This window comes from Thalassophryne amazonica, chromosome 2 (assembly GCF_902500255.1).
Source record: "Thalassophryne amazonica chromosome 2, fThaAma1.1, whole genome shotgun sequence".
In the NCBI taxonomy this organism is placed as follows: Eukaryota; Metazoa; Chordata; class Actinopteri; order Batrachoidiformes; family Batrachoididae; genus Thalassophryne; species Thalassophryne amazonica.
In genome coordinates this window covers 22234874-22255783 of record NC_047104.1, presented here as the reverse complement: position 1 = coordinate 22255783, position 20910 = coordinate 22234874, and the positions used below count along the sequence as shown (strand labels likewise).

At 44.2% G+C, this 20910-nt stretch overlaps 1 protein-coding gene across 1 annotated transcript in view; it reads left to right on the top strand.

The window, feature by feature from the left end:
- cers3a (ceramide synthase 3a) overlaps window positions 1-20910 on the top strand; it is a 142893-nt gene that overhangs the window by 83501 nt on the left and 38482 nt on the right. The window contains exon 7 of the mRNA XM_034184259.1: window positions 15917-16009. Coding sequence (XP_034040150.1) covers window positions 15917-16009 — 93 coding nt within the window. The remainder of the gene's footprint in view (window positions 1-15916; window positions 16010-20910) is intronic.

Below are 20910 nucleotides of genomic sequence, written 5' to 3'. Positions count from 1 at the left end.
CAGTCATGGGTAATTGTGTGATGAGTCTCTTTCAAAGCTTGCGGGAAGTTTATATTATACGTGGACTCTCGTATAAGCTGTAGCGGGCAGTCATTCGCAGGCTGGAGACCCCAGACACCCCGCCTTTATGCGCTATGGAGAGGGTCTTCGACGTTATCAGACGTCGCCCCGGGCCCGGAGTCTGGACAGAACATATCTACAACGCGGCTCTCCATTCATCTGAAAAATCTCTGTACAACGTATTACTGAAAATCTCTGTTTTGACCACTGACGATTTTACACGGTGTAATCCGCTGCACCTGCTTACATTATACACTCTGTTTGTGGATGTGATGGCGTGCCGCGTGAAACAGATGGGACTGTCCAGAGAAGAGATTGTTCCTACACTTTTACAGCTGAATACTGAAATAAACCGTAAATGTGGGGGAGATGTATTACTGAGAGTTTTCCAGTTTTGTACGTGAACGTATACTTTTTCCTTCATGTATGTTGTGTTTAATAAACATGAACAATTGTTTTTTCTCTGTGTGTGACTTTAATGAATGTAATAAAGCATACATTCTAAAACTCAGACGGTCAGTGTTCTTTCCAATAATATTGTTGAAAAAAGGGTGAAATGTTTTACAAATCAAATTTATATAGTGCCAAAACCAGAACAAAACAGTTGCCCCAAGGCGCTTCATATTGCAAGACAGAGTCATACAAACGAGGTTTTGGTGGAAAAAAGGTTCTCGTATGAATTAATGCGGGGTTTTAACATGGTCTTATTAAAAGGTCGAGGCTGTTCTGTGAGCGCTCTCCGCGGTGCTGAATCAGAGTTCAATTTAACGTTTCCAAGAGCGCCTATTTAAAATGTGTACTTTTTTCCTTCACGTATGTTGTGTTTAATAAACATGAACAATTGTTTTTTTCTCTGTGTGTGACTTTAATGAATGTAATAAAGCATACATTCTAAAACTCAGACGGTCAGTGTTCTTTCCAATATTATTGTTGAAAAAAGGGTGAAATGTTTTACAAATCAAATTTATATACCGCCGAAACCACAACAAAACAGTTGCCCCAAGGCGCTTCATATTGCAAGACAGAGTCATACAAACGAGGTTTTGGTGGAAAAAAAGGTTCTCGTATGAATTAATGCGGGGTTTTAACACGGTCTTATTAAAAGGTCAAGGCTGTTCTGTGAGCGCTCTCCGCGGTGCTGAATCAGAGTTCAATTTAACGTTTCCAAGAGCGCCTATTTAAAACAAAAGACTAATATTTATGGTTGCTAAAACATATAAAAATGCAAAAAGGACTATCCGGTTCATCATTCTGAAGAGATCCGTCTTAAAAGATGGGTGATGAGGGTTTAATGAAGGATATATATTATAGTCCGGTAAATCCGGGGAGTTTTGGAGGACCGGAGCATTTACGCAGGGCTCTGCGCGATCAACACGGATCTAAAATTCGTATGAAGCATATCAGAGATTTCCTGTCGGGGGAAGATGCATACACATTACACAAACCTGCCAGGACGCATTTTCCAAGAAATAGAGTATTTGTCACAAACCCGCTTAACCAATTTCAGGCGGATTTATGCGACATGCAGGGGTTATCAGATTTTAACGACGGGTACAAGTACCTGCTGACCGTTATCGATATCTTCTCAAAAAAAGCGTATGCCAGACCCCTGAAGTCAAAGCAAGGGCGCGAAGTCTCACAGGCCTTTGCCTCGCTCTTAAAGCACAGCGGGGTGCCTCTGAAGCTGCAGACTGATGCTGGGAAAGAGTTTTTTAACAAACCGTTCAAGGATTTAATGAAAAAACACCGGATTCTACATTTTGCCACGGCCACTGATCTGAAAGCCTCGGTTGTCGAGAGGTTTACTGCTAAAAACACATGAAGATACATCGACGTCCTACCGTCTTTACTCACGGCTTATAACGAGAGTTATCATAAAAGCATTAAGATGAGGCCGAATGAGGTTAATGCTCGAAAGGTCGATCGTGTTTCAAAATTTGTACGGGGCATCCACCCTACGCAGGAGGCCTGCAAAGTTTAAATATAAGGTCGGAGATATAGTCAGGGTCTCCAAGCTCAGGGGAGTTTTTGATAAAAAATATGAACAAAGTTTTACGGATGAAATGTTCACGGTGTCAGAATGTATACAACGTACGCCGCCCGTTTATAAATTGAAAGATTATGATGGCGAGATCATTGAAGGTTCATTCTATGAACCAGAATTGCAGAAGGTTAAAATAGCAAAAGACAGTCCGTATCAGGTTCAAGAAATTATTCGTGAACGTTTTACCAAGGGGAAGAAATTTGTATTTGCCAGATGGAAAAATTGGCCCGAGAAATTTAACTCCTGGGTTCCCGCGGACCAGCTGATGGCCGTATAAATATGACAACATCTATCTTCAACTGACATATGAGAAATGGATCGGGATCTGAAACACGGATTTTATATGACTCTGCCTTCAAACGCCAGCCTAAAAGTATTCCCGGACAACACAATTTCATGCTACCAGGTGGACTTGGCTCGACACCTGGATCTAGAGGGTGACTGGGATGTGGCGCTGACGGAAATTTCTTATCCGCACACCTGGTTAAATATCCCGGAAAAGCATTGCTGTACGTTTCAGGTGAAGAAAATTACGGGCTTACCGCCCAAGAACAAACCCGCCGTTCACTCACAATTTTTTGACACGGGATATTACGATAACTTTGAGGTTATTGCAGCGCGGATAAACCCTCGTTTGAAGACTATAGATCCGAATCTGACTTTAAAATATGACGATCTCCAGAAAAAGTTTCTGTGGGAAGGAGACGGTACCTGCCAGGTATATTTTGAAGCCCCGACGGCGTACATGCTGGGGATACAGCCTAATCAATGGCTGAGATGCGGACCCGGGGTCACGAGCTCTCCCCGCTACCCCGATATAAAAGCGGGCATGTATCACCTGTTCTGTTATACAGACATTGTACAGCCTCAGGCGGTGGGCGACGCTTTTGCTCCTCTCCTCCGAGCGTTCGAAATTGGAGGTCGTTTCGGGGAAATAATTACAAAGAAATTCAACCCCGCTTATTACATCCCGGTCTCCAAAAGACATATTGAGACGATACGCATCAAAATCAAAAGCGATCAAGATCGACCGGTGGATTTCAGATACGGTAAAGTGGTTGTGACATTACATTTTAAACCGGCGGGATAAAAAAAAAAAAAAAAAAAAAAATGGCCGGGGCAGCGCACAAAGCCGACATTTATAGATTTGTGCCTTACTATGAAAATCAAGTCGGGAACGGCCTTCACAGCTTCCACGGTGCTCCTGTTATGTACGGGCGCGGGCTCGGGAACATATTTTCGAAACTGTTCAAATTTGTGTCGCCGTTGATTAAACAAGGATACACGATCGCCAAACCTCACCTGAAAAACGCCGCTCGAAGCATCGCTTCCGACGTAGTGAGCCGCGTTGTTGAGAGGGCTGGACGGAGTCAGGAACCCGAGCAGCAGCGGGGGTCCGGGATCATGGTGCTCTCAAGAAGGCCCCGGAAACGCCCCCCGGGGAAACGGGTCAAAACGGTTAAAAAGCGAAAGACCCCCGGAAAAAGCAGAACAGTTCGAAGGAAGCATAAGAAGAGGAGGTTGTCCGGGGATATTTTCTCTTAAACAATGTCTCTTTTGCGAAATAATTCCCCCGAATGCACCATGAGCGAATTGGATTTATTCGCCGTCCCCGGGACCCAGCTGTCCATCGAGCAAAGCCAATACGTTGAAGTCAGCCCGTTATCAGCCCTGACGGACACGGGCCCTATCGAGTTTTTTATCCCCGGAGACGGTGAGAGGTATTTAGACCTCAATAATATGCTGCTTTATCTGCGATTGAAAATTACAAACGCCGACGGGACTGACCTGGCTAATGACGCCCGCGTGGGCGTAATAATTTATCCTCTCAATACGATTTTCTCGCAAGTCGACGTGACTCTGGGTGACCGGCTGATTTCCCAGTCCAGCGCGACGCACCCGTACAGGGCGATGATTGAGACGCTGCTGAACTTTTCGCCCGCTTCATTGAAATCGCAGTTCACGGGCGGTTTGTTTTACAAGGACACCCCGGGTCAGCACAATTCGACCGCTGTGGAGGACACGGGCCCGAATAAAGGCCTCGTGAGCAGAGCGCGCTTTAGCGCCGAATCGCGTGAATTTCAAGTTCAGGGTCCGCTGCACGTGGACATATTTTTCTGAGAGAGGCTTCTTCTGAATAACGTTGATCTAAGAGTTAAATTAATTCGAGCCAGCGATGCTTTCTGCCTGATGGGGCTGGCGGCCTCCACTTTCAAGCTGAAAATTCTGGGCGCGTCCCTATTCGTTAAGAAAGTCACCGTATCTCCTGCAGTGAGATTGGGTCACTCCGCAGCTCTCATGAAAGGGAACGCCGTGTACCCGTTATCACGAATCAACGTTAAGACTTACGTGATCCCCAGCCATTCCAGGATATGCAACCAGGAGAACCTGTTTTTAGGAACCATGCCCAAATATGTGGTTCTGGGTATGGTGAATCACAACGCATTCAGCGGGAGAAGAGATCTGTCCCCGTTTGAATTTGCACACTATGACCTGGAGTACCTCGCACTCAGTCAAAACGGGAGACAGCTGCCGGCTAAAGCTTTCCAGCCAGAATTTAACAACGGACTCTCTGTCAGGGAGTTTTACAATCTCTACACCGCGACCGGGCGACACCTCAAGGACCTGCCTCTCTGTATATTTTGCACACGGCTATGCGCTGTACGTCTTCAGTTTAAACCCGGAGGAGGACAGCGGTGCTCTGAGCCCTGTCTCCACAGGGACCCTGCGACTTGAGATGAGATTCAGAGTCGCGACTCCGCATACCACCACACTGATAGTGTACGCGTGTTACGATTCTCTCCTGGAGATTAATTCCAAGCGACAGGTCCTTGTGGATTTTTACTGATGAACACCCTGGAATTGGACGCTGTTATGAGGGGCTTAATAGGAGACCTGTTCGCCGGTGTTTTTGCGTCTGACGAGTTATTCCGGATCAAGCCGGACCCTCCCGTATATTTCATTGTAAACACCCACCCTAGACATTTACCGGGGGAACACTGGTTAGCGCTCACCGTTGACAAAAATGGTCGAGCCACATTTTTTGACTTGTTCGGCCTCAGCCCGGACTTTGAATACTACCCTAAAAGCATCCTGCGATATCTGGAGAATCTCCCAGATGTTAAAAACATTCTGTATCACAACAAACAGCTTCAGCACGAGTTATCGGACGTATGCGGACAACAATGCGTGTATTATCTGTATAACAGAGCCACTGGGAAGTTGTACCAGGACGTGGTGTCTTTATACACCGAAAATACTATCACGAACGATGATTTGGTTTCTGATTTTGTGAAAATTGCCTTAAGAAAAGCTGCAATACCTCCTGTAACCAGCTAGCAGGGCCTTTGCATGAGTTTAAATATTGTCACGGCTTGTGTTAACCGGCGTTCCTATTTTTTTATGTTTTTCCGTGTGAAAATGTAACCCCTGTCTTAGAACGCTCTCCCGATCATACCTTTAAAGTTTTATCGCGTTTGCATAATTTAAACCCCCGTTATTAAGCGTAGAAAGATGCGTTGACCTTTGACCTTTGATTTTTTTTTTTATGTGTTTTTTTTTTCGCCTGAAAACGGGATGGATATGTAAGAGCGGCCTCCCGATCATACCTTTAAAGTTTTATCGCGTTTGCATAATTTAAACCCCCGTTATTAAGCGTAGAAAGATGCGTTGACCTTTGACCTTTGATTTTTTTTTTTATGTGTTTTTTTTTTCGCCTGAAAACGGGATGGATATGTAAGAGCGGCCTCCCGATCATACCTTTAAAGTTTTATCGCGTTTGCAGCCTTTAAACCCCCGTTTTTAAGCATAGAAAGAAGCTTTGACCTTTGATTTTTTTATGTGGTTTTTTTTTGTGAAAAATGTTCCGGATGTGTAGAAAATGCACCCCCAATCATACCTTTAATGTTGTTTGCATCGTTGTTATTAAGTAGAGAAGTGTTGAAAGTTGTTTTTTAAACCATACGCCGAATAAAAGTGATAAAGACCGGAGATGAGTTTCAGTCAGTGTAACAATATAAAAAAATGTGTCTGACTGTGATGTATTTTAAAGAATCTTGATCATAATATCCAGTCAGTTTTTAATTCGAGACCCTCCTTTTATGGTGAGAAACCTTCCCAGCGTTGGAAGTCTTTTTTTTTTCTTAAGTTTCTTCCTGGCCGGCGAATCGGTTAAAAGAAGGGTTTCATCCGGCGAGCTGCTCCGTCCTTTTTTAAGCTTCTGAAACTGCTCGCAGGCTTGCGGGTTTGATACGCACGCCACCGGAATGTTCCGCTCCTGTAAAATATTGAGGAACTTCAACCAGCCTGTAGGGGAGCTCGATTTCTTGAACGAGGATCCGAGATGTTTCATAAGATCTATGGCGTGAGACCCCCTCACGACTTTCCCCTTGTAAATAAATTCCCCCGACGGACTCCAGCGCGTATCACCCATCGACAATTTCCTCATAATATATTCAGCGTTTCTACGCTCTCTGGAGGGGATATTCTTCAGGACCTCTGTCACAGTCTCATCCACCTCCTCCTCCTCCTCCTCCACCCCCTCCTCCTCAGGTTGCTTGGCGACGCGAGTCTCTTGCGGGGGTGAAACGCGTGATTCGAGTTCCCCCTGTTTGATCAGGGTTAAATAGCGCTGCAGCAGAGCCTCATACTTTTTAATTTTTTCATAAGGGGAGTGAGTACGTTCTTCCAGCACGGCCCGCATTCGCGAGTCTAAATCATTTTCCGCCATTTGTCTGATGTTATTTCCGCTCGGCGGAACGGAATGTCCGAGTTGAAGCATCTGTTGAGGAGTCAGTAAAAACATCTTTTGCGCCGCTTTGAACGCCATTATCCTCTGGGTACTATTAGACTCGTTATAACAGGCAGGGCCGCGGCGAGCAGAGGCAAGAGAAAGCCGCCCGTCTGAATCAGCGCTCCCCGCTTCCTTTTATAACTGTTTTTTCTATCGGCCAGAAGACGTAAAACTCTTTTTCATTTTTTCAAGGCACGGAATTGAGAGTCGCTCAAGGCAATATTCCCCTTTAATATATTCAAAGCGATCTCGGATAAAGTTTTCAGAAGCTCTGGCCTGCAGGTCTTCAGGCTGTGGTGACGCTCCCTCGCCCGGCTCTGATTAGCGCTTTAAGAGCGGGGGCGTTCCTTTTTAAAAGAGAGCTCATATCCGTTTATCTTTCTGTAAATAAACTGTGGGCCACTCGTGCGGGAGTAATCCCGATCTCAGTCTGAACTGATCTGGACACTCCTGCGTGCAATCCAGTAATAAATACCCGTAAGGTACGCTCGTAGCATCATCAAGAGCCTCCAAAAAAAATTGTTTTCTGCCGGGAAACATTTGCTGAGCCAGAATGTTCATCTGTAACTTGTCTCTGGGGTTTTTAAACAGCACCATATAATTACAATTCAAACTGATGGTTCGACTGTATTTCCCTTTATGAAACACGTTCTGTGTGATCATGATGACGCTCATATTCCGGTGATGTCTGTACTGGGTGAAAATTCTTACAACTTCAGGATGATCCGTTGCTTGAAAGATGAGATCGTCCAAAATAACCAGATGGCTCTGACCTTCAGGGAAAAGGCTGTCGTCCAGAAATGAGTCAGGGAGTCGTCTTACAAATTTAATATTTTTATTCTTCAGTTCAGAATACAGAGGTTGTTCAGACATATACAGCCATACAATGTTGTCAGGCACATATCTCATAGCGTGGCTACAATTTTCCAGCAATGTTTTCACAAACACAGTCTTTCCCGAACCACTCGGTCCAACGATGAGACAGGAGAATGGGGGCTGAAGTCTGAGGTCAATCTCCACTGTATTTCCCGAGTGAGACATGTTTCAAAATCCGAACGGTTCGGTTTCCCGCTTGTCATACACCACCCTGAAGGATTTTTGAAATGACACGTTTGTCAAGCTGAAACTGCTTTTATGACGTTTAATTCCCTGCTGCGGTGTTTTGATAGATGCAGCGAGGGCGGGGTCTTTTATATAACCCTCGACCAGATCTTTGACGCTGTCAAAGTTTATTTTCTGACAGCTCTTGTGGGTTTGAGTGATCCCCTTCACACGCATGACCGTTTTACCTCGTACGGTTTTATATGCGTAAGTTTTAGGCCCCGCTGCTGCAAACTCTGTGATGACATCGCCGTTCAACTCGTCGGTGAGCTGCCCCAGATAATTACCGGTAGGCAGCGGGGTTTCACCCCGCCTACAAACGTAAATCAGGCTATCGGTATCATAATACAGAATCCTGTCAGGATTTGCCACAGCCTCTATAAAACCGTACAAGGTCAAACGCGCGTACGCCGTTGTAAACGCTGCGATGAAAATATTGACGGCTTTACCCGGTCGGCTGACGTACCGTGGGCCGTACCTCCATTGAACCATAGCCACCAGACTGCTGAGGAATGTTAGATATGTGACCTCGTACTCTTCAGAAAACAGATACCTGAACAGATCGTCAGCGTTTTTAACGAACGCGGTCTGCGTCAGATTTGACCTCTGGGCGAATTTCCCCCAGAAGGAGTTGAGGCAGATCTTAGCCATCTGTCGTTTTGCCGGATTGTGACTGATTTTTTCTGGGTCTAAACGAATCTTCTGATTCAGCCAGTAGTCCGTGATATATTTTTCTCTGCTCTCGGGGTCTTTATCAAATTTGGGAGGGAAACCAGAGGCTTCCTGCTTGTGTTTTAAGAAGGTGTTTATGTACCCCTCAAAGATTTTATCACTTTTTTCCTCAAAATGCCAGACTTCAAAAATCTTAGCTACAACATAGCCTGTATCCAGAGCTTTGTGGAATTCCGGGGTCATCCAAGTACCAGACAGAGCTCTCTGCTGCTGACTGTGTGTGCACGCTCCCGCTTGATTATTTTCATGAGCGCAGGTGCGACACAGAGTAAACACCAGTTTACCGTGAGGAGTTCTGTGTGGGAGGACGGGGAATTTTAGCCCCCGGGGCGGATACACGACGGCTTTGATGAGCCCGAAATAAGTCCTGGGGTCTCGGAAATTTCTCTCGATAATTTCCGGATGCCCCGTGGGATATGTGAAATTTACATTAACGTAAGGATACAGCGAGGTCACGTCGACGTAATAGACCCTCTCATCTTGCTTAGCCGTGTACCTCAGACGGGATGCGCAAGTCCGACCGCCGTATAAAGCGTCACGAGGTTCGAGGGGCGATGGTAACCCCCTGCGGGCAAGGAAACGCCGAACGCTCTCATCCCTCAGCCTCATTTCAAGCCACTGATGTTCCCAAATTACGCTGAGGGTGACGCCCGGCATAGCCTGCAGAAAGGCTATTTTTTTCTGACACGCTGCGTGGAGCTCTCCAAATGAGGTGTTTGTGAGAGGGTTTATTTCGTGCTGTGTAAAACACGTTGCACACCCGTGGTAAAAACACCCGAGAAACTCACACACTTTTATCCGCCCGTCAATCTGAGCATACCCATCAACATAATAACCTCCTATTTTTTTCTCGCCCCTGTTTAGAGCGTGATCGATGATAAAGTTTTGCGTCTCAGCAACCCATTCTAACCACTGCACGGCCACGTCCGAATATTTTTTATGCTTCGTTCTATAATTGTCGGCGGAGGGGATCGCCAGCGTTTTTGGAGCAAGAAAGTTAGTTTGGAAGACTTTCATACACGCCGAGGCGATTGTAACGCAGGTAAAAGAATCCACGCGTGTTTCAGCGATAAATTCAGACATAAATTTGGAGCAGGCTGCAGCCAGGATTTTTGTATCGTTATCACAATACATAATGGCCTCGGCTTTAAAATCGAAAATTGCGGTTTTTTTTGCGCAATTCCTCTCTTTCTTCCTCTGACATATTTGCGACCCCGTAAGCCGCAGAGTCAGGGTACGGACCGACATAGTTCAGATTTTTTTCTGAACTGAACAGGTGCGGAAAGTAACCTTTGCAAACAATTTCGTCTTTCAGCCGGATTCCCAGGGCTTTAGGCATCTGAGATAAGCGCATTGTAAGGAAAGATAACGAATCTATATATTTCTGTTTAAAGGCGGCGTCTGTCATGAGTAATAGTTTACTCCCGGTCATAATCACAGCGGGGGTTACGCCCTGCTGGACTAAATACTTTAGAAGCAAATAACCGTCAAAACCTTTTGAGTTGTGAGCGATGAACACGTAGTCTTTGAATTTTCTCATTCTAAAATGTTTAAAGAAGCGGGCTACGCAGTCTGCCCCCCATGCGCTCCAAAAATCACCCGTCTTTGTTACAGCGCTGACGTAAAACGGTACATGTTCCCCGTTATTATCGACATACGTTTCAAAGTCATAAAAAACATATTTCTCTGAATGCGTCTCTTCAGCTTTGAGCGGCGTCATATAAGAGAGGTGACCCTCGCTCGGCTCCTGGAGAGCTTCGCCGCATATATGACACCTCTTCTGCTTACACACGTGCGGAGCGCTGTTTTTAGAAAACGCTATGTAATACTCGCGTTTACATCGAGAGCATTTTTTTCTGTTATCACACACATTAACGAACTTACCGGCGGAAGGACGATACTTCGGCTGTTTATGCAGGCTGTAACAGGCGGGCGAGCGACACTTCTTGTTACATTCGCTGCAGAATACAGGGTTATTTTTCTCATAACACTGCGTGGATTCACAAATTTTACAATATGACAGACAATTATGGGAGGCGGGGTTATTGTACCCCTCAAAGCAAAACTCACATACATATTTCACTCCCAAAAATCTCTTTAAATCGGTGATTCCGTAAAAATGATTATTAAACAGAAAAATGAAAAGAGTTTTCTGCAGCGCCAGTATTCCTGTCTGGAATTTTGTCAGCTTTCTCTCCCCTTCAGCTCTGAAAAACACCACAATTTTACAACCTAGAACGTTTTCAAATTTTCCCACCTGCTCTAAAGATACCGGCGTAGCAGCCGATAATCCGACGCTAATTTGTAACGCCAGCCCGCGCTGCTCCGCCTCGTGCGTAGTCAGATGAGGATTCAATAACTGAACGACGTTTATCGCGAAACATAAACTGTTGTCAGGATTATACACGATATTAAGGCATTTGGATTTTTTCTTCAGAACCTCGTGATGGAGGAGGTCATCTATTCTGTGCTTCCCCGCGCCGTTCTGGTTGCGGATGACTTGGACCACTAATTCCAGAGACTCGTCGGATAAAACGTTGGAATTCGATTGTATCAATCGTTCTAGCAGATTCTCGAAGCCCGTCACATCGCCTGCGTCGTTATATGAGCTGATCAAAGCGGCCTCGTTGTAGACTGAGTCCCCACGAATCTCCATTTGGATAAAGTCCCCGGCCCTGGCGTGTGTTAAAGCTTTTTCGACCGAGTTCTGAAGAGTCCCTACGGCGTTATGATAAAATTCCACGAAGTCGGGAATTTCGTAGACGCGCTGGAAATTTAGAGGCTGCCTGATTTCGATATTGTTAAAAGCAGGTCTCCTGATGACGTTAGCAGCCCCACCGCCCGTCATGGGAGAGTGTCGGCTGGACCCCGGTCGTGCATCATCCCCGCCTTCCATCAAAACAGAGATTGCCGCGTTTATCGGGGTTAAACGAGCTCTGTTTAAAATCTCTTCTCCGTGCGCATTGCGCGGGGAGGGACTTCTTAAAGGTGAAAAAACGTGCGCGTCGTTAGGCATTTGATTTAATTCATCCACCGCGGATTGGACGTGAGGATTAACTTCACACGCGAGGAGGTTTACGGCGTTATTTAGAGGAGTCAAATGCAGCTGGTTCAATGCCGCGGGACCGGACTCGTCTGGAGGCGGGGTGTGCGGGGGGTCAGGGGGCTCTTCAGTATCAGACTGGACCGTCGAATTTATAGCGTTAATCGCAGAAATGATGTAGGGGTTGATTTCTTCCGATTCTCGTTCAGCCACCAAATTGTTAAGAGCATCATTTAGCGGTGTTAAACGAACACGGCTTAAAAGTCTCTCTCCGGACTCGATGTTATTTCGAGGTGGTGAATTTAACGCCTCGGGTAATGGACCATCTGTTCCAGGAGTGCTCCCCGTTGAGTCGATTATTGAAGCGTTTAAATCCAATACACGTCCAAAGTTATTTTCCCGACCTGAATTCTCTCCTTCCATCTTTTAAAAGCCGTACCAGGATGAATCTACCTCAAGAAAATCAATTAATATACCTCTTCAAAATCAATTAATATACCTCTTCAAAATGAATTCTCCCGTTCCATCGGAATAAGAAAAAAAAAACAGAATACACATTTTCAAAAAAGTTGCGAGATGAGGTTAATCCCAGCTCAGAATATCTTCGAGCCTTGCGTCTCGGTGGAAAATAGATGGTCTCCCTCCACCGCCTGCTGAAAAAAAGAGAAAATCGTTAGTTATTAAATATTTAAAATAAATAAATACATAAACTCCGACTCCTTACCGTGTAAATCCGTGGATCGTTTTACGGTTCTCTGCTGCTGACCCGCTTCTCCACGGGCTGTGACAGAAAAAATCGGGTTATTCCAGAGTTTTAACCGTGATTTAATTTCGGTCGCTGTACTTACATCTGCGTGGTGAAGTCGGGGCTTCCAGCCTTCGAACTTCTTCAGGGGGCTCTGACTTGATTTCTAGAATTAACATAAATAAATAAATAAAAAGCAGCACCCTCGCAAGCAGATATTCTGTAATATTTCAGATATATTACCGAGGCCGGGTCCGAGTGCACTCTGGACCGTCTGCGTGGTTTTGTCTAAAAAAGACACAGTTTCAGACGGCGTGCATCATTTAAAAACAGTCATTTCTATCAAAAAAGATTACTTAAATCACTTACCCTGAAAGCTGATGCGGTTTTCGCACTCTGCTCGAAGACAAGAAAACTTAATTAAACAACATGGTTTTTCAGGATTTTTTTTTTTTCTTTTTTTTTTTTCCGCAAATCTATTTAAAAATCTAAATTCTATTTTATACCCATCACGGGGTCCAGGCACCTTCACTCTTCACCGGTCATACTGGAAATGAGCAGTGACTCCTTCCCATGGACGTGACTGAGAAGAAACTTTGTTTTTTTCCGGCTTCATCACCTCGGGGCATAATTCATCACCTCGGATGAATAAAAACACCATCTGGCGTGACTGAGAAGAAACTTTGTTTTTTTTCCGGCTTCATCACCTCGGGGCGGCATCTCCGATCAGCAGGTGTCCCGCTGATCGATCGGTTAATATCTTAAAAGAAACTGCATCTGGCGTAACTGAGAAGGGACTTTGTTTTTCCGTCTTCAAACAAGCCCAGCGAACGACCCCGTCATCAGGAAATCGGATGTAATAAAACATTCAAGCTTCAACCAAAGATTCAGGCTTCTCTACTATGTTATAAAAGACCATCCGGCGTGACACCCCCGCTCCGCAGGTCACACACACACACACACACACACACACACACACACACACACACACACACACACACACACACACACACACACACACACACACACACACACACACACACACACAGCTAGCGTCTGCAACAGGTATTACAGCCGTGGGGTCATGTTTCCGTGAGGAGCTCTATGCGTGGGTATTTGACCGTCTTGCTGCAAAGACAACCGTTGCAGTTGTTACCGTTATTTTTTTAACCCTTCTTTAAGAATTAAAAAACAGAAAAGGAGACGCATTAATTTAAGAATTAAAAAATATTAAAGCCGTATTAAAATATTCGTGTTTAATCACTAAATTGAAGAAAACCTCCCATAATTATGCATAAGATACGGTATTTTTTATTCCTTCTTTAATTGAGGCATTAAAAACCATAAAAGGACGCGCTTTAATTTAAGAATTAAAAATATTAAAAGGGTATTAAATAATAGACACTGATTTATATTTAATTATTTCAGAATTAGTTAATTCTTTAATACATTAAAAAGATCTAGGTATTTTTTAATCGTTCTTTAATTCATGAAATAAAATGACATTAAAATATTAGACCCGGGTGGGAGGGGAGGTAGGGCTTGGAGGCGGTGCTTGGGGCGGGGTTAGGGGAGGAGCTTGGGGGTGGGGCTAGGGGAGGAGCTTGGGGGTGGGGCTAGGGGAGGAGCCAGGGGCTGGACTAGGGGAGGAGCCAGGGGCGGGACTAGGGGAGGAGCCAGGGGCGGGGCTTGGAGGCAGGACTAGGGGAGGGGTTAGGGGCGGGGCTTGGGGGCGGGACATAGTGACATAATCGATTCTGATTGGCTGTGATGTCATAAGGGGCGGGATTAGGGGCGGGGCCTAGTGACGTAGTCGATTTTGATTGACTGACAGGTCCATTAATCACTTTTTGACATGAGGTCTCTCAGCTTTCTCTCTGCCATTTCATGTGTATTCCATGTGACAGGGTCACAAAAAACTATCCCTGCGTGACCCAGCACACCCTCGGGTTAATTTCCTTTTTGTGTTTATGTTGACTGTTTCCACGGAGGGGGAATCCCAGCTCCAGGGCCTACTTACATGGATTTGCATATTTAAAATGTGGCATGGAAAGGGAGAAGCTTGGGGTACCTGCGTGTATACTCATTTCCACATTGCTTGGGATGTACAAACGGAACATGCAAGGATCCATGCCTAAGCATACTTTGATACAGATGAATATTTTTGTGCTTACGCCAGTCTCTGGGTTTTAGCATATGCCATGTTTCAGTAGTAAATCCACCCCTCTTTGTACATGAGGTCCCTGGTCTGTCCTTGTCTGGGGTTGTCAAACTGCCCTTGTCAAGGGTCATTTACACTCTGTGATGTAGCATTAATGCGGAAAAGTGAGATTTTAGAGCAGCATATGGTCCCTTCAAGACAACATGTTTTCCAGGGACATCCATGCATTTTTCAACAAGACAATGTAAAACCACATTCTGCACAAATTACAAAGACATGGCTGAAGAAGAAGATATGGGTACTGGATTGGCCTGCCTGCAGTCCTGAGCTGTCTCCAACAGAGAATGTGTGGAGAATTTTGAAATGAAAAATACGGCAACCCCACATTGTTGCTCATGTATTTGCAGAAAAAAAAAGGGGAACAAAATAACACATGAAAAGCCTCATCACTTGGTGTCCTCAATGCCAAAACATCTTTTAAGTTTTGTGAGAAGGAATGACAAGATTACAATGTAGTAAAAGCTTTCTTGTCCCAACCTTTTTTTTTTTTGGACTGTGTTGCTAGTGCAGCAGATAGACAAAATGATTGTGTATTTCTTTGACTAAAGCATGAAATTTGGCTCACATATTCAAAATTAACTCATGCTTATTATCAGATATGGAGGCATCTTGGAGCTGACCTCTAATGACCTACAGTATAGGGGTCAATGAAGAATTACACAGGGGTCAGAATTTAAAAGTGTTCCAAACATATTGAAAGGTATAACACATTATTTGTCTGATCATATCGATTTCAAAAAGGTATAGTTTAGATGATCTATGACTGAATGTTATGGAGTTACAGGGTAAAAACAGCAAAAATGGTGACAAAGGTGAATTTCAGTTTGTGCAGGGGTCAAAAGTTAAAGTTGCACCAATTTTGGCAATAAAGTGATGCAAAGTACTGGTTGAGGGACTGAGGTTTCTATGCAAACTTATGCAACATTTTAATCTCTAACTTCGACTTGACATCAGTCAGATGCTTACTCCTTCAGTTTCATTGTGCTTGTGCAGGTATTATCCTTTTGAACATTCCAACAAACTTATCAAAAGAGCTGAGTGAAAGCAGGACATCAAAGAAACTGAACTCTGTCTCCGCTCTGTTGGAGCAAACAAAACCAAAACCAAACTGAAAATGACAGATTGTTCGCAATTTGGCTGTGAGATTCAAAACGTCTGTCTCTCTTTCTGACCTCTAGTCTATGTTGCCATCTCAGTACTGGTATTACATGTTGGAGATGGGCTTCTACTGCTCTCTGCTCTTCAGTGTCGCCTTTGATGTGAAAAGAAAAGTAAGTACAAGAGTTCATTCATTCATTCACTGATTTCTTATACCTGCTTATTCCAGTTAAGGGTCATGGGGCAGCTGAAGCCTGTTCCAGCAGTCACAGGGTCTGAGGCGAGGTACACCCTGAACAGGACACCAGTCTGTCACAGGGTCACATATAGACAGACAAAACACATCCACACTCTCACTCACACCTATGTCTTTGGAAGTGGGAGGATGCCAGAGTACCCAGAGGGAACCTGCACAAACACAAGGAGGACATGCAAACTCCACACAGAAAGGACTGGGCAGGAAGCGACCCCAGGACCATTCTGCTGTGAGACAACAGTGCTAACCACTAAGCCTCTGTGCTGCCCAAGCACAAGATGACCAAGGTCAAAACATCAAACTGTTTCCATTTGCTGATAGACATTTCTCCACTTTAAGGCTGTGCCCGTTATGGGCCTTTCACGTGTCGGAAGTGTCAAAGGCGTCAAGAATCGGTCTAAAAAGCATTATTTTCAATGAGACGCATTGCTTTTTAGAGGCGTCAGAAGCGTTGCGTCAAAAGCCGAGCTAAAGTGACGCTTCTGACGAGAGCACGCATTGACGCTTGTTGGCAGGCTGACGCGGTCAAAGTTAAACCCAATCCAACTTTCGACGCTCTGAGCTGTGATGTAGCTTTGCGCTGTCCAATAGGAATGACACGTTGGGCCAAAACACGGAAGACTAATGGCAGAAACCACTGATCGCTACAAAACAGATCAGTGCAGAAACCACTAATCTGTACAAAATAGAAATGTGTCACAGGACTGCTCATTTATACAGCAGTTTTCTGAAGAAAAATCCTTGGAAATGTTTTTTTTGTTGTTGTTGTTTGTTACCTCAAAATTTCTGATTACTGTTTAAAAAAAGTTTAGAACACTTGTCATTAAAATAGCTAAATAAATAAATAAATGGTTCTTTAGAAACCTTTCTTCTGTAAATTAAAACCACCTGTTATTTCAGATTAGATAATTCCTTGTTTAACATAAAGAACCTTGGACATTTATTTTTAGACAAATAAAATAACATGGAAACTTGTACATTTTTTTAAGTCTGCTTGAATATTTCTATCTCATTTCAACCAGAAAAACAGACACTGTAAATAAATACAAATGTTTATTATAAATGCAACAGGAGATAATTTAACAGTGACTGCAGTGTGATTGTAAAGTAGGATTTCTGTGACATAAACCTCATGATGAACCTCACAATTTTTTTTTATATTATTTCAACTTGTAATTACATCAAAATATGTAATTGCCTTTAATGTTGTTATCAGGACAGAGTCATTTCTAAAATATGAATCTGAGCACAATAAGTGGAGAGTTTCTACCTGTGCAAATGTCCTTTGATTTTGTGGACATTTTTAATGATCCCTTCATTTATTGTTAAAATATAAAATCAAACAGCTTTTTAAAAAATAATAAAATAGTTGTTGTTGAAAGAGCCTTTTATTTAGAAGCAGGTGATGTTATGCTGGATTCTCGGGACCAGATGAAGGTCTCTTCTGCAGCTTTGAACTCTGGTGGTGTTGATAAAGACACTTTTCTCCTATTTTGAAGAGCAGAGATGTTTTTTGACTGGACTTCATGGTGTTCAGCTCATCAGTGAAAGTTTTTGAAATGCATCGGTATTTAGGTTGCACAGCAAATGTTCCTGATTGGAACATCTAGATTAGCTTTGAGGCAACTCTGTTGTGATTTGGCACTATATAAATTAAAAGAAATTGAAATTGAAAATTGAAATTGGGACAAATAAAAATGTCTTAAAATATAAAGAAACACTGAACAGTTTATATATGAAAAAAGAAAAAAAAATGAAAAAAAAAAAACGATGGGGAAAAAAAAAACGCCCCAAAAAAAAGTTATTTAAAGTTGAGCTTTTGTAGTCTCCATAAAAAGCTGTAGCTTTATTAGTAAAAATAAAAAAGACTGAACCATTTACAAATTAAAGCGTTCACTCAGATCAACTGTGCTAAAAGGCTACGCTAACGTTTGCCGATCATTAAACCTTCACAGCAGTTCACTAAATGTCATGTTTTATTTTTAAATTATTCTCACCTCGATAAAGCTGCAGAACTAAACTCCGTTGGACAAACTGGGACTTCGCATATATCCAAAAAGTGGGATATTTTGGACTGAGTTTGCTCCATCACCCCGGCTGCCTGCCTCGGTCTGCCCAGGGATGATGCCTGAAGGCCAGCTTCTCCGTGTGGGTCGGCCCGCTGTCGTGGTTCGATCGATATCCCACCAAGTCGTCAGTCCTCCCTTGGTTGGCGTCACTCCGAAAAGGAGCTGAAAAAAGCTTCTCCCAGCAGGGTGATGGGAGAATTGTTCTGCTGCTGTTTTTTAAAGCTTTTTTGTGGTTCAAGCGACCCAAATTCAAGATGGCGATCGCTAAACTTTTTTCAGGTTGTGGTAACAGCCAGAGCAATCACCGCCCCCTTGTCGCTTCCGAAGCGAAGCGTGTGATGTCATGACGCGTTGGGAAGCTTTGATGCGTTGCGCTGAAGCGTTCAATGTGAAAGGCCCATTACTGTCTTCTTCTTCTTCTTTTGGCTGCTTCTGTTTGGGGGTACCACAGTAGGTCAATCATTTCCATCTCACCCTGTCTTCTGTGTCTTCCGCTGTCTCAACAACCACCTGCATGTCCTCACTCACCACATCCATAAACCTCCTCTTTGGCCTCCCTCTTCTCCTGCCTGGTGGCTCCATCCTCAGCATCCTTCTCCCTATATACCCTGGGTCCCTCCTCTGCACATGTCCAGACCTTCTAAGTTTCACGTCTCTGACTTTGTCTCCAAAACTGTCCTACCTGTGCTGACCCTCTGATATGTTCATTCCTTATCCTGTCCATTTTCATCACTCCAAAGAAAATCACATCTTCAGCTCTGTCTCCTGTCTTTTTGTTAGTGCCGCCGTCTCTAAGTCGTACAACATAGCTGGTCTCACTGCTGTCTTGTAGAATTTCCCCTTCACTCTTGCAGATATTCTTCTGTCACAAATCACTCCGGCAACCTTTGTCCACCCACTCCACCCTGCCTGCACTCTCTTCTTCACCTCTCTACCACATTCTTTCATTTATTTGGACAATTGACCCCAAGTATTTCAGCTCATCTACTTTCACCACATTGACAAGTACTTTTTGTAACCGCACTATTCCACTGGGCTCCATCTCATTCACACACATGTACTCAGTCTTGTTGCTACTGAATTTCATTTCCCTTCTCTCCGTATTTCCACCTCTCCAATCCGGTCTTAACCTGCTCTTTACTCTCACTATAGATCACAATGTCATCTGTAAACATCATAGTCCTTGGAGACTCCTGTCTGATCTTGTCCTTTAGCCTGTCCATCACTATTGCGAATAAGAAAGGACTCAGAGCTGATCCCTGGTGTAATCTCACCTCCACCTTGAATGCATCTGTCATTCCTACGTTCTCATACAATGCCACAACTCCTTTCTGGTTAGCTGTACTTTTTGTCAGTCAGCTGGGTGCAGTTTTTCCATTACGTTCCAACAGTCCTGTTTACTGGCACTCTGCTGCACTCTCACTGATTGCTGAACATATAATCACTGTCATGTTTTGTCACTATTTGTTTGTCAGCATAATGTTATGATCAAAGGAGTCACAATCAGGGAAAAAGGGGTGAAAAAGGGCCAAGAGGGTGCAGGGTTTTTTTTTTGCAGCCACTGACTCCACCAGGTGATTTCACTGATTAACTGATTCCATCTGCTCAAAGTGATATTAATCAGTGGCTGCAAAGAAAACCTGCACCCTCTTGGCCCTTTCTGGAATAAGTTGCCCACCCCTGATTTTGACCCCTGTGTAATTCTTCAGTTGACCCCCACCTGGATTGGCCCCTACCCCAAGTGGCCAATCAGTTGTTTAAAAAGCGTTAATGTCTATGGATTATTTGTGCCAAATTTGATGCTTGTATCACCATTTGCAGGATTCCACTCTAAATATTCTCTTATCTGCTGCACTATATATGAGATGTAAGATGCTGCTCCTCAGTGTTTCTCAGTTGTCCTCAGAAGTATTGGAACACTTGGTATTTCACACATTTTAATTTGTTTATTCCATTTCAAATACATTTTTTTTTCTAAATTTATCTTTTTTAACTCAAACTGAAAGCAAATCTCTACAACTTGATATAAATTAATTAAAAATCTAAAATCCAGGTTCCTTGTTATATGGCTGGGGGGGCCTGGCTGCCGGTTTGTTTGTCTGTTTGTTTTCCTCCCAGGTGGCGTGCATTTGGGACTGAGTGGCTGTGTTGCTGAGGCTGTCAGGACCTCACCCTGATCACCTGCGACTCGTCAGGACTCACAGCTGTGGTGCATCTGGATGGATTGGAGCATGTTGGCATTTAAGACTGGAGTGCACAGTGTGTATTTGCCAGAGACTCGACCTTGTGACCAGACGGGTGAGATCGTCGTCTCGGGAGCCATCTCATCAGCAGCGGACGCTGAGAATGTCCAGGTTTGATGCACGGTCTGTGAAAGAGGAGGGGGTGAGGTCTCACGCTCGTCAGCACACTTCCTGAGGTACGTTGGATTTTGTGACTAACAGTTATACAGTCAGTAAATGTGGTGTCCCTCACACCTTATTGTATTGAGCTGTATGTTAGTCATGTATCAGCTTCCACTGCGGTGGAGTTTTGTGAACGGGATGTTCCATGCCTGCAGGTTGGGAAGCTGATCAGTAATCAAGCCAGGAAGTGTTTGCTGTTTGTACACCTTTAAGTGTTCTGTGTGTAGAGTGTGGACTCACATAATGGTTCCTTCTTTCACAGACTCGGTTGTTGCGGCCACCTGGGGGGTGTCGGCGGGGTCCTTGGGTCCGAAACAGCTTCTGGCTCCGGACCGTTAGCGCTG